At 40.4% G+C, this 12,582-nt stretch overlaps 1 protein-coding gene across 2 annotated transcripts in view; it reads left to right on the top strand.

Annotated features, from left to right (window-relative positions):
* The window catches only part of GREB1L (GREB1 like retinoic acid receptor coactivator), a 61,651-nt gene that overhangs the window by 5,040 nt on the left and 44,029 nt on the right, over positions 1-12,582 (top strand). For both annotated transcript variants that reach the window (XM_059815450.1, XM_059815449.1), the window contains 3 exons: positions 4,663-4,839; positions 7,575-7,751; positions 9,762-9,884. In XM_059815450.1, the coding sequence (XP_059671433.1) occupies positions 4,663-4,839; positions 7,575-7,751; positions 9,762-9,884 (477 nt within the window). The remainder of the gene's footprint in view (positions 1-4,662; positions 4,840-7,574; positions 7,752-9,761; positions 9,885-12,582) is intronic.

Below are 12,582 nucleotides of genomic sequence, written 5' to 3'. Positions count from 1 at the left end.
TCTTGAGTTGTATGTGTTAGCGCTGCTTGACATAGAAATTTAGGTGCAAACTCAATTATAAATTAATAGCTATGAAATGTAAGTGGATTTTGCATGTTCTAAATCTTCAACATGGGCAGCACAAGTTCTGCTCGTACAGAGACATCATGTTTTGTCTTTCTCAATGTGGAAGCGGTTATCTCTCACAGATAATTAAATATCAATGCAAAATAATGCAAAACAGAAAAAAAAGGGTTGGGGTCTCTGTGTTGCTTGCTAGTTAGAAAAATACAATTTTATATATGTAAATATAGCAGAGAAAGGGGTTAATCCCTCCTTCTTCTCCCTACAGTCAGTTACTTGCTTCCAAATTAATGTTTCTCGTGGAATTTTCTCACTGACTTTAAAAAAGCAGCAAGAACTTAAAACTCGGAGAGTGATTTGCAGCCCCAAAAGCCAAGGGAACATGGGATAATGAAGGGCTCTTGCATACCATCTGCCTGTCTTTGAAGGAAAATTCAAGACTTTTACTGCACAGAAGCAGATTTGCATTCTCTCCATATCTCCTGTTCGAAGTGAGCCCCAGCTGTACCTGGCCAAGCCCCGCAGCCCTCCCTGGCTCTCTTGTTGCAGCTGTGGAATAAACAAGAGAAGAGCGTCCGGAGGGTCTGTCGTTGCTGCCCCCTCTTGCTGTGCGCCCACTGGGATCCCTTTCCCCGTTGCAGAAGGGGAGCCAGAGGAAACTTTTTAGCGTCAGCCCTGTTACTTGTCTTGCTCCCTCAGAAAAGAAGGTTTCGGCAGTTGCCTGTGAGCTCTGCTGCCCATCTGTTGGGAAGCTGATAGCTGCTTTCTGCTGCTTCTGGCAGACAGATAGAGATCCTAAATGTACTGAATTTCAGCAAGATTTGTGAAGTTCAGGAGCTGGTTGGATGACATCGGTGTCCCCAAACTAATGTCCCCTGGGGCAGAAAAGTAATTATAGCTCTCCTCTTACACAGCCTGAACATTACAGAGGCATGTGCTGGCCAGCCAGTCTACACATACATACCTCTGATCCAGGGATGTCGCCAGCCAAAGCAGAGGAGGATGCCGGAGGAGATTGTGAAAGGAGGAAGAAGGGGAACTTGGAAGGGATCTGAGACCATTTTGGGTGGAGTAAGAAACAATACAGGGGGTAAATCTTAGGTGTTGTTTGCAGATTAGGCATGACGCAGCAGTTCTACAGTACAGTCCTACATATCCTAAGTGGTGGGAAATATTAAATATATTCAGATTAACAGTCTGTCAGGTAAGAGGCTGCTGTTGCCTGTGATAGCAGACTGAGATGCATGAGGTTGTTTCAATGGGTACTGCTAAGGTGTTACCAAGTAATGCTTATAAACTGAAGGTGTTGTGATGTTGTGGTGGGTTTCCTTAGGGTTTTCCTGCACCTTCTCCCCTGGGAAGTCATGCAGAGTGGTGATGTGCAGCTGCGCAAAGTGTAGCTGAAGTTGTTTTGCTCCTAGCCTGCATGATAGCAGAGTCTTTGCTTCTGTCTCAGATGTTGTGGAGTGCTGGGATATTGCATCGTCTTACTGGGACATTGAAACCCTCAAGCATCCAAAGAGGCTCTAAGTTTCTCATATGATCTTCAGCCCTCTCAGTGTCGTGTGCTCTTTCTGAAAGCAAGTCTATATTGAAGCATAACTGTTAACAACATTGACAACAAAAATCCTGCTTTCTTTGGTGTCCTAGTATTGCTATTACTAACAATGAATTCAAAAGCCTCTTTTTAGTCACTGTTTGTTTTTCTGGGCATTTCCTGAAAATCTTTAGGTAGAGACAAGGCTAAAGAGTACTTGCGTAAAAGCACAGGTTTAAATCTGTCTTAAAATCTTCCCGCACTTGCTGTTTCATAATCCTTATCTACAGATTTCCTGTTTGCCCACATTGTCAGCAGTGGGTAATTTTTCTATTTTTAATCTAGATGTAGAGTGGTATTTTTTAAGCATGTCAGCTACTCAGATTTCACTGAATGCCTAAATATTTAAGGCCAGTTTTGAAAATTATGGACATAGTACCCAAATGGCATAAACATTTGAATAAGCAAATTCTATTCTGAATGTAAGGGGAGTTTTGTTCCAATGTTTATCTGCAACTGTTTCTTTCTAAATTACATTGAAAGTCTAGATAATACTTAGCCTGGTACCTAGCGTTCCATTTGATTAGGATCAATATGTTTCTAAGGAATACACCTTAAAAAGAGCTTAACATACTAAAATCAAATTGCATCTAATCAGAAAAGAATAAATTTTGCTTTAAATGTGCAGTTTTAATGCTTTTCCCCTAACACATAGGTTCCTTCTTATTGGTGAGTTATCACTAAAATCTGCTGATTTGTAAATAAAAACTTTAGAGACTTCGTTTTAATTCACTGGCTGGAAGAAGGCGTGTGTGAGGGGTGAAGCCAAGCTAGCTTTCAGCTCGAGTGAGCTGCTGCTGGAACTGAGATGATTGAATGATGAACTCATTCATTCATCATTGAATGATGATCTCATTCAGATGAACTGAAGAAACTATTCAGCCAAGAACTGGTTCAGCAGATTGTGGGTGTAGGCACAAGACTGAACCTGTGTTGGACTCTGTTTTCAGCAAGCTACTGCTTGCCAGGAAGGTCATGCTAGCTGACTCCCTGCATTCCACTTTGCGCATGCTCTTTGCCTGGTACGGTTCTGAGACAAAACCAAAAAATAACATTAGCTTTCACTATTTTGCTGAAGTTTTAAACTATGGGGTTTAGCACAGTAGGTAAAAGCGCAGACACAGATATTACTGGCTGAGGTAGCTGTTGGTTAAGCTGTGATCACATTGTGTTTCCAGATGCTTAGTCAGTGTTTTTCTCCAGTGATTTGACTTTTCCTTACAATTTCTGTAACAACTGTGGACTATTTCAATAATATTTTAAGTTAAGTGTAAGTAATATATGTTAATAGCTGAAGTCTTACTAGATATGACAATAATTTCAAGTTTAGTTTGATATTTTTGTTTTTAACAATAATATTAAAACATGACACATTATGATTTTTATTTTCTTTCTTTTGAAATATTGATTCATGCAGATGCATGTGTTGTCTATGTTGTGATATTTCTATGGCTGTAGTGAAAGAGAGATGGTCAGTGGATAAATGTGTGATGTCTTTGGACATCCTGAAAGGGGAGGGGGGGTTTCCACCAGCTGCTGCTGGGAGAGGTGTGAGGCCAGACTGTAGCTCTGATCTTGCAGCTGGAGAAGTGAGAATTGGAGGGGAACACAACATAATAGTCTGGTTCTTCGTAAAAGTTGGTAGTACTTTCATTGACTTCTGCCTAAGGGAAATCAGAACGCCTGGTGTGATCGTGTCTTTTCCTGTGGAAGAAGCCACACGACTGTTGCTTTCTCTCACACCTGTCATTTCCTTGCTTGAAAGCAGATGTTGCTCAAGAAAAATAATACGATGGAGCTGTACTAAAAAGTAACGGGTGATTGTGACCCCTGTAAGTCCAGTGCTGAAGCTAGTGGAAGAGTCTTTGAATGTTGTTAATTTACTTAGTCAAAAGAATTTAACTTCGAAGTTGGTTTTGGTATGAGCAAAAGATTGGACCAGATGGACCTCCAGAGGTCTTGTAATTGCTTTATGATTCGAAGTGCCCTAAGCTGTCCCATCCAGCCTTTTGAAAATCCCCACTGTGGCTGCTTGGTGGCTGGCTGCCAAGCTCACCCTGTGTCCTGAGCTCGCAAGGGCCCCGTTGTGGTGCCCGGCCACAACTCTGGGCTGCCCTGTTGTGCTTTTCTGTGTGTCCCAGCCTGCTACCTGCTCGCTGCAGGACGTGGAACAGCAGAAGCTCACTCCAGTCCCCGGTTTTGCCCATTTCTGCCGCTGGCTTTAGCCCTACATTGATCAGTAGCACAAGAACCAACGCTTTGTTCTTATTTTGTGTGCATATGTGTATTTGGGTGGGAAAAAGCGTAATAACTGGAGGCTTGAAGTCATGCAGTCCATTGAGACTTCAAGAGGCCCAATTGGAGACTTACAGAAAACGTGCTGTACATCTCTAAAACCAGTGAATTAATCTTTTGTTTGCCGGAATTCCTAAAATGTATAGACAAGTTAAAAATCAGATTTTTAAATATTTTTCCTTTAGTAGTCAGTACTAAACTTCAGTCATCAATTTTTATCATTCCTTTGTATTACGTCATGATGTTTATGTACCAATGTCAGCCTGTTACAAACAACAAAGACAAAATTGGTTCTCTTGAAAAGACTGTAAACTAAATTTTGGCAAAAAAAAATATTCTTTGAGATGTTTTAAGAACTGTTTTCTGTTCCAAAATCACAAAATCTCCTCCTTATTTTGAATGTTTTTGAAAAATGGAGTTTCTGAGCCATTTGATGTCTAGTCTTTAGAGACTTTCTTCTCTTCTCTGCCTGAATGTGTTCAGGATCTCTTTAAAATAATGTTTATCTATTGTCTCTGAAACCCTGAGCTAGTGGGGTCTGCTGAGATGCTATCTCCATTTCCTCTGTTTCCCTTGAAAAAGATATATTAAAACCCCCAGTTACAGCATCAAGTTGTGAAGCCCCATTTGCTTTTGGAACTGATAAAAACAAGAAAATTAAACTAAATCTTTTGAAGATTTATCATTTGTTTTGGTTTGTTTTGTAGGTTTTTGTCAAGCAGGCAAGGATTTACGGTTAGTATCTCTGTGCATGGAGCAAATTGATATCCCAGCAGGCTTCCTGTTAGTAGGAGCCAAATCTCCCAACCTTCCTGAGCACATTCTAGTCTGCGCTGTTGACAAGCGGTTTTTGCCAGATGATCATGGAAAAAATGCACTTTTAGGTAAGAGATTTTTTTTTTCTTTGTGCCATAATAATTCAGAGAAAAAGGTCAGTTCAAAATTATCTAAAGTCATTTCAGCTAATGACCTTCTATTAGAAATATGTTGAGGACAGGCTTGTTTTTATTAAATTAAATCTGTAGCTGAACCTGCTTTAAAAGTCCATTTTAAAACAAGTCCCTGATTCCATAATTAACCACAATCAAAGCTCGGTGATTTCTGTGTGGGCAGAAGTCAATTGCAGCCCTGGCATTCTAAATGTGAACTATCCACATATTCTTTATCTCTGCTGATGCTTACAGCATTTTCATTTAAGAAGAAATATGCTTATGCAACTGTAGAAGATGAGCTATCTATTTTTCTGTGGATTAAGGGACAAATTCTGCCCTTGGCTCCACCAGGAAATTGTTCTCAATAGGAGCTCTGAGGGCAGTTTGCCTCTCAAAATCTAGTACATAGGGGAAAAAAAAAACCATTTACGTCATAATTGGTTACTTTATGAGCTTTAAAATTTTAATGCAAGAATGCTTCTTGGTGATTGAAGACAGGCATATGTGCACCTAGATTTCCTGCCTGGCTCACAACTGGTACACATTTTAACAGGCTAGTAAAAGTGATTTAATATATTTTGGCTCCTTTAGCCTGTTTTGAATTTACTCTCTCATTTCTTCCTCCAGTCATTGTGCTGCCTAGAATATATTCCGAAAGACCTTTCAACAGGGAAGAAATTACAATAAAGCGTAATTACCCTGATTTAACCACACTGTTTAACTTCTGGACCAGACTAGCAATATTTTGCGTAACTATTGAAAACATCTCCTTTTTGTACTTAGGAGCTTTAATGTTATTTCTCCCTTAAATCCATTTAATATGCTACTACACACTGTAAACCTTTGGACCTAAGGTAGAAATCCCACTGGCCTGAGTTAGATGGGAGCTGTGGTATGATGTGCACCTGCTGGGTATGGTTGGGGACATGGGATCATGGGGTACTCTGGTGTATACTGCCATCCTCAGAGGAGCTGCTCCACCACTCAGCGTGGGAAGTGTCAAGAGCTGGTCAATAAGAACTATCTGATAGACAGACAGATGGTGTTTAGTCTGATTAAATGTGGTACTGTTTGTCTTTGTTGGTAAGCCTTCCTCCCCCCTCCCTCCAGCTTTGTATCCATCTATCATCTCTGTTACCATTTGATAATGAGCCTAGTGACTCACAACTCTGCTCTGGCATTGCTGGTGTTACATATTTAAATGCCTCTAGGCCTGTGTAACTGGTACCTATGAGCAAAGAATTGACTCAGTAGCTCTGTGAGACCCTGATGACTCTTTCTGACAATGATGGAGATGCACCAATAGTTCCTGTGGGTTGCAAGGGAGGAGGGAAGGACTGATTCAGTCCCAGGAGAAACAGGGTGAGGAAATCTACCTCTGGGTATCCTCAGCAACGTGATGGTAAAAGATGATAATGAGGCACAGTAAGGCTAAAGACAATGGTCTAATTAATAAGAGTTTTATGGAAAATGCATTTTGTCAAAAAAACTGAATATCTTTTTCATAAAACTACGAATTTGGCTGACAGGTGAGTGTAGGAACCAGTATTCTCCAAGGTGCTTGGCATTGTGGAAAATAGTGATACTAGTGATGATGAGAAATTGGTTCTGTTACTGATTAGTATATGGAAAAAAATGCGAAAGTAAAGCATTAGGTACCGATCAGCCCAGCACTATTATAAATCATCATTGATGTTCCAGAAAGAATATAAAATATTCTTTCATTAAGGGTTGAAAGTGATTTAGAAATGAGTGGAGTGGCAGATAAGCCAGAGGAGTTTAATTGTTCAGCATTAGATAATAAGAGGGCTTACTCAAACAAGGATTTTAAGGCAGGCCCATTCCAGAACGTGCCCTGTGCTTTGTTCTAGGAGGTGTTAGACTGCTGCCATCTATGTGCAACATTGCCATTAACACAGCTGTGAATGGCACTGGAAATAAGGGTGCATATAATCCTCAGTCTGGCCCCCTGTACTCCAGACTCCAAGTCAAAATTTCACCCCCTTCTGTGAAACCATGTTGGAAACACTGCAGAAAAGCAGTCTTCTGCCATTATTCCTAAATATGTTACTTTCATGAAAGGTTGTAGGTTTCTAAAAAACATTCTGAAGCACTCCTAACTTTTGCCACAACAATCCTGACATTAAATGATTGCTTTTAAGACCTTAATAAGCTGTAAGGACCAGCTTACTTGGAAAGTGCCTTGTATAAGGAGTCTCAGAGAAAATTCAGTAGATACTGAGGTTAATTTTAGCCCCATGAAGTTGTAGTGGCTACTATGGGTTAGCCACTGTTTTGAGAGAGGGAAGCATGCAGCTTGGATCTTTTGGGTTTTGATGTAAAAACGTGGAAGTAAAATAGGCAACCTCATAGAAATTTCGTAGCCTGGCATCTTAGCTTTCCCCCTCCAAATAGTTGTTCCTCTCTGCACTGTGTAGAGTGGAAAATCGGTGGTAGGATTTTGGCATAAGTTGGTATGAGCTAGAAACATGGAGGAGTTTCAGAAAAGCTAAGACTAAAATCTGCCTGTGTTTGGCTGCTTTCTGACACACGTGTCCTGAGCAGGGCATCTACAGAAGCTGTCTGGCTGGAGGACTGGATGTGCAGGTAGGTTAAAATGGCCTTATTCCTAGCAGATAGCACAAGTCATTTAATCTGTGCGTATACCTTCTGCTTCATTCTTCCAGGATTTTCTGGGAATTGTATAGGCTGCGGAGAAAGAGGTTTTCGATACTTCACAGAGTTTTCCAATCATATCAACCTGAAATTAACCACTCAGCCAAAGAAGCAGAAGCACTTAAAGTACTACCTAGTAAGAAGCTCCCAAGGTGTACTGTCAAAGGGACCCCTTATTTGCTGGAAAGGTAATTAAGGTGCCCATTCACTTAGGGGTTTTTTATTGTATTAGTGTGATATTGAATGAAAAATTGAAAGTTGCTGTTGAAAATGTGTGCATTCAAAAGTAACTGTGGAATGGTTGGACTTGATGATCTTATAGGTCTTTTCCAACCTTAATGATTCTGTGATTCTGTGGTTAAGTTCTTTACTGCTTGAAGGAAAAATTTCAGTGAAATCTGGATTTTCCCAAAGAGGTTTATTTAAGTCCTAATAGTAACCATGCAATCATAAATGGTCTTCCTCCATCTCCCTATGCTTTCAGTGGGAGCCCTAAATCTACCCTTCTTGGGATGTGCAGCCATCTTGGTAGAAGTAATAAGGTTGCTCAGTCTGCTCATTCTTTTCTGTGCCTGAAGCAAGATGACTCACAGCCAGGGCTCCAACATTGGCTTTCCACTGATATTCATCTCAGCAGGTGCAATTCAATCTGTCTAATGCCTGAGGATAGCTAGCACGCCATAAGATTAAGAAAGCTCAGGTCACTGATGTCAGGGAAAGAGGAGAAATCTTGCATACTCTTGCCATTTACGGTGTGTTTTACACTTGGGCTTACCCTCTACCGGAGCAGCCTGTGCAATATTGTTGTGTGCTAAAGAGATGATATTTGTGACCCCAAGGCAAGGTAGCCATGGGGTCTGTTATTGGAGGATGTAGGTTTTTGGACCTAGAGCCATGCAAAGACTCAAGGAGAGAATGGTTTACCTACTTTCTGTCTACTAAGTTGGTATATATGCAGACTGCTTGTCTTCCTCAGCTGTGGTCTCACTCGGTAAAGACAGAGTTTGATCTGGTGCCTGTTGCCAAAGAGGGTGATGTAAGGAGAGGAGAAGCTCCACAGGAGGACTGACATGCATCTGAAGAGTCACAGCCTCATGTGAATGGCAGCATAACACCAGAGAGACATGGTTATCCCTGAGCTGTATGAGTGATTATACTACTGCATCAGTTAGTGGTTCAAAGGGATGCTGGCTTCAGCTGCTTTTCTCAGTTAAGAGTATAATCAACTACTGCTTTAGAGTGGATGTGTTTTTCAGCAGTGTTTTTCACAAAAAATACAGAAATATTTGATTTGGTAGTCTCTTTTTGAAGTTCCAAATACAGAAAAAGGAAACCTTATTTTAATTTTTAAATCCTTTTTCTGAAACCCCTCCCTGAAGCTCATGCAGTTAGGGTTGGTGTGTGTCCTCGTAAACGCTGTCAAGGGTAATGCACGTGTAGAAGAGGCAGATACTGGGGTCGCTTTTGGTTCTATGCTGATTGCAAGTGTTTTGAGCACCCATGAAAGTTTAGAAAATCAACCAAGAATCGACCTCATGGGCAATTTTGATAGGCTCTATCCCCATATTGCTACCATCCGTTTGGTAACCCTTCACCCTTTACTTACATTAAAGGTCTAATTAGAAGAAGAGAAATGCTCTTAAACACCCTCTTCTCTTCAAACAAAACCTGATTAGATCTCAGTTTAAAAAATGGATTAATGTGTCATTTTTAAGGTCACTTTCTCCTCCCTCAACTCAGTTTTCATCCAGACACCCACAGTGCTGAGATGTCCCTGAAGGTTTTGTGGAGGCATACTAAGAATATGGGTTTCAGCACAATTTCTCCTTTTAAAGGGCAACATTCGACGGTTTGTATAAAGGTTGTGCCACAGAGGTCGATGAGTGTTTCCTGGGATATGTCCAATACCTTCAAATCTCTTGGAAGCTTCAAACTGAGGGCTCTTGCCATTTTGCAGCATCTGGTCTGTATTTGTCTGGCCCTCTGAGTGGCCCCCAGGGAGGTTTTCTTAATTAGAAAGCAAAGTTGACTAAACTGCGAGAGCCGTATTTTCATTGAATGCTGCCATTTGCCGCTGTTTGTTGTACGTGCTGTATGTATGCTTTTAACATTTTGTCACCTTTCGCCACCGTGTTGCTGAACTTTCGCTACTGGAAGGCAGGCCTTGTTAATATGTACTGTAGCTGCTTCGTTTGCAGAATGTAGAAGCAGGCAATCATCTGCTGCTAGCCTCTCTGCTAAACCAAATTCTTCGGTGTCACCGTCCACGACCCCAGAGGGTGGATCAGCTAATGGATACAAATCAGGGTTCACTCAGACAGGTAGGAGCTGAAAGTGCTATAAAGATAACCATTGGGGGTGGTAAGTTACCTCAGATATTGTTGGTTCAGGGATGCTGTAAACAACTGGGTATTTACCTCAAGCCATGTATAGATTACAGCAGGGACGATGCCTTTCAAAATTTGCTTTGTGAAAGATTAAGACCCAGGTGAGACTGAAGGTTAGGTTAGTCCTCATAAGAATAGTCAATTAGAAAGTATTAAAAGATCTTTTGAGTCATTTATTTGAGTCTGTGTCTCCCTGTGTTTGTTTCATTTAATTTTTTGTGGATGTCAAAAAACCTGAATTACGCATTTATAGGGAGGTGTTTACTTAGTATATAGACTAGGTTATTTGTCTTGAAAAGGAAGATAATCTTCTTTTGGGGTTAGGGGTGCAGCTTTTATTTATTTGCTTGTTTATTTATTTATTTATTTATTTCAATTTTATTTCACACACAAGGTTGTACTTAGAATAGCAATTTCCCCATACACATACAGTGGTTTTGTGTTATGTGAGCTAGCGTGCATCTCATAAGTGTTCTAGAAAGCTGTTAATGACATACTTAAACAAGGAGAAACTACAAAAATCAAATGGATGTTGGCCGACAAAGAAGTAGCATCTTAGTTTCATTTATTTATTTATTGCAAATAGCCAAGGTGCTTTTCTTTGAGCTTTTTTTCTCATTGTTTTATTGCAGCTTCATCTATGCTGTTGTATGTTTTTGTGTCTGTTTGTGCTATTTCGTGAAAAATTAAAAACAGGAGAAAACTTTTTGTTAGTTACTGTAATTGGTTGATATGTATGTAGCAGAACATGTATTTCTCTAGAGGAGTATGAAATGGAGATGAAAAACCAGATTGTTAAAATACTGCTTCCACTTACAAAGTAAGTTAAAAAGGAGTGACAAACAAAAGCTGGACATATGTACTCTTATGAAATTGTAATCACTTATCAGTATGCTCAGAGACACTTTCCCCAGGTGGTCACCCCTGTCTCTGTTTAGGGAGCTGTATGCTTTAGGCTTTGGTGAAAATGAAATCAGAGTGCTGTTTAAACATCTGCATTTCATTGCATGATCCCTTGGCTTCCAGATCCTGGCATGAGAACTGTGCAGATGTATGAGAACCTATTTATTTGAAACAACAAGTGATCCAATATTTACACAGCTTTGTCTTCTATTGTACCTGCCAAGTTAATAGATACACCTTTTACATACTGCTTTCTCCTTATCACTCACTGCAATTTTCAGTCTGCTTGGTGTTTCTGTGTGTCACTGTTTGTACTCTTAGGTCACGGTTGTCAAAACCTTTTCATCTCCTTCTACTTTTATCTTCTAGTGAAGATAATGCCACATGCATACATATGAATCCCCTGTGACCGGGAGAAGGGGGGAGGGCACCTTTTTTCGGTGGCGTGAATTCTGACGTGTGTCGCCTGTGACAGAGGTCTGATTTTTTTCTCTCCTAGGCTCTGCATAGCTGTTTGTACTTTGAGTTCAATTCTCAGTTATTTTGAAACAGGAGCACTTGTTAGCAAGGTGCTTCTGAAATTGTTTTCAGTTTATGGTCAACTTATACCCATTTTTTCCTTTTCAAATTGTGTAAATATTTCTGTTTCCTGCCCTTGTAAGTGAGCAGTTCAGTCTCCAAGTTCTAGAAGACATCTGTAGGTAGACAGTTATGGGCACACACAAGGTACTGCACTGAAATGGTAATTTCAAGACAGAAATTAGAGCACAAGAGAATTTTGAAATACCATAGTTAAAGTTGACAGTATGGTGTGGCCATGACATTACAGTCAGGCGTTGGGTTCTCCTTTCAAAATGGCGTGGGAAGATGCAGTTCTGTTGCAGAGGAGAGGCAACTGGCAATGCAAAAAAGGCTGAAACCTTGAACAGTATCAAAAAATCAGTTTTAGGCAGACACACAAGAGGGAAAACTTCAATTCAGGTATTAAAAGGGTCTTCAGCCACTAGCAACAGCGTTTTACAATAGAAAGATGAACAATTTTAATAACTGGTAGTACTACAAGTTCTGCTTAGGTACGACTGTGATGTTTAAACATATACCAGCCACATCTGCGTTCATAGATAAAACTTAAAGAAAATATATTAGAACTAGAGAGAAGACAAAAAACCTCAAAGCTTCTGGAGAGCTTACTTTGAGAAAAGCTTTAACACTACATGTTTGCTACTTCGTATTTAATGAGAGAGCAGCATTTTCCTCCAAAGCCGCTGACTTGGTGGCCTATTTTGTTAGCCATTCAGCATATTTCCTGTGAAGGTGGACAAGGTTTTCTGGTGCAGCAGCAGCAGCAGAGGCTTCTGTGTTCGTTCCTCATCCCAATTACTCTGTCTGGCAAAGCAGACTCTCCTCCCCGCCCTCCTTTGCCAAATGGTGTGTGGCCTGAGGGTGAATGTATTTGGCAGATCAAGTGGGTCTTTGCCTTCTGTTTTCTTTTCCTGGCTGTTTTATTAGGGCATCTGTAGGTGAACTTAGCCTACTTTGCCTACTTGTTGTAAACTACTTTCTGGACAAACGCTGAGTTAATATTCTTTTACCCCAGTTATAAGAATTTGGGTTTGTCAGTGTATCAGCATCCAAATGTCAAATTTTTCTTGAAGTAAGTTGCAGGTATTAAACCCCTGATGTTAAAGTAGGGGCCTATATGCTGAGAGTTTTGGAATCAGTTCTGATT

The sequence above is a fragment of the Gavia stellata genome, chromosome 3, assembly GCF_030936135.1.
Source record: "Gavia stellata isolate bGavSte3 chromosome 3, bGavSte3.hap2, whole genome shotgun sequence".
NCBI lineage: Eukaryota > Metazoa > Chordata > Aves > Gaviiformes > Gaviidae > Gavia > Gavia stellata.
This window is presented reverse-complemented; position numbering and strand designations above follow the sequence as displayed.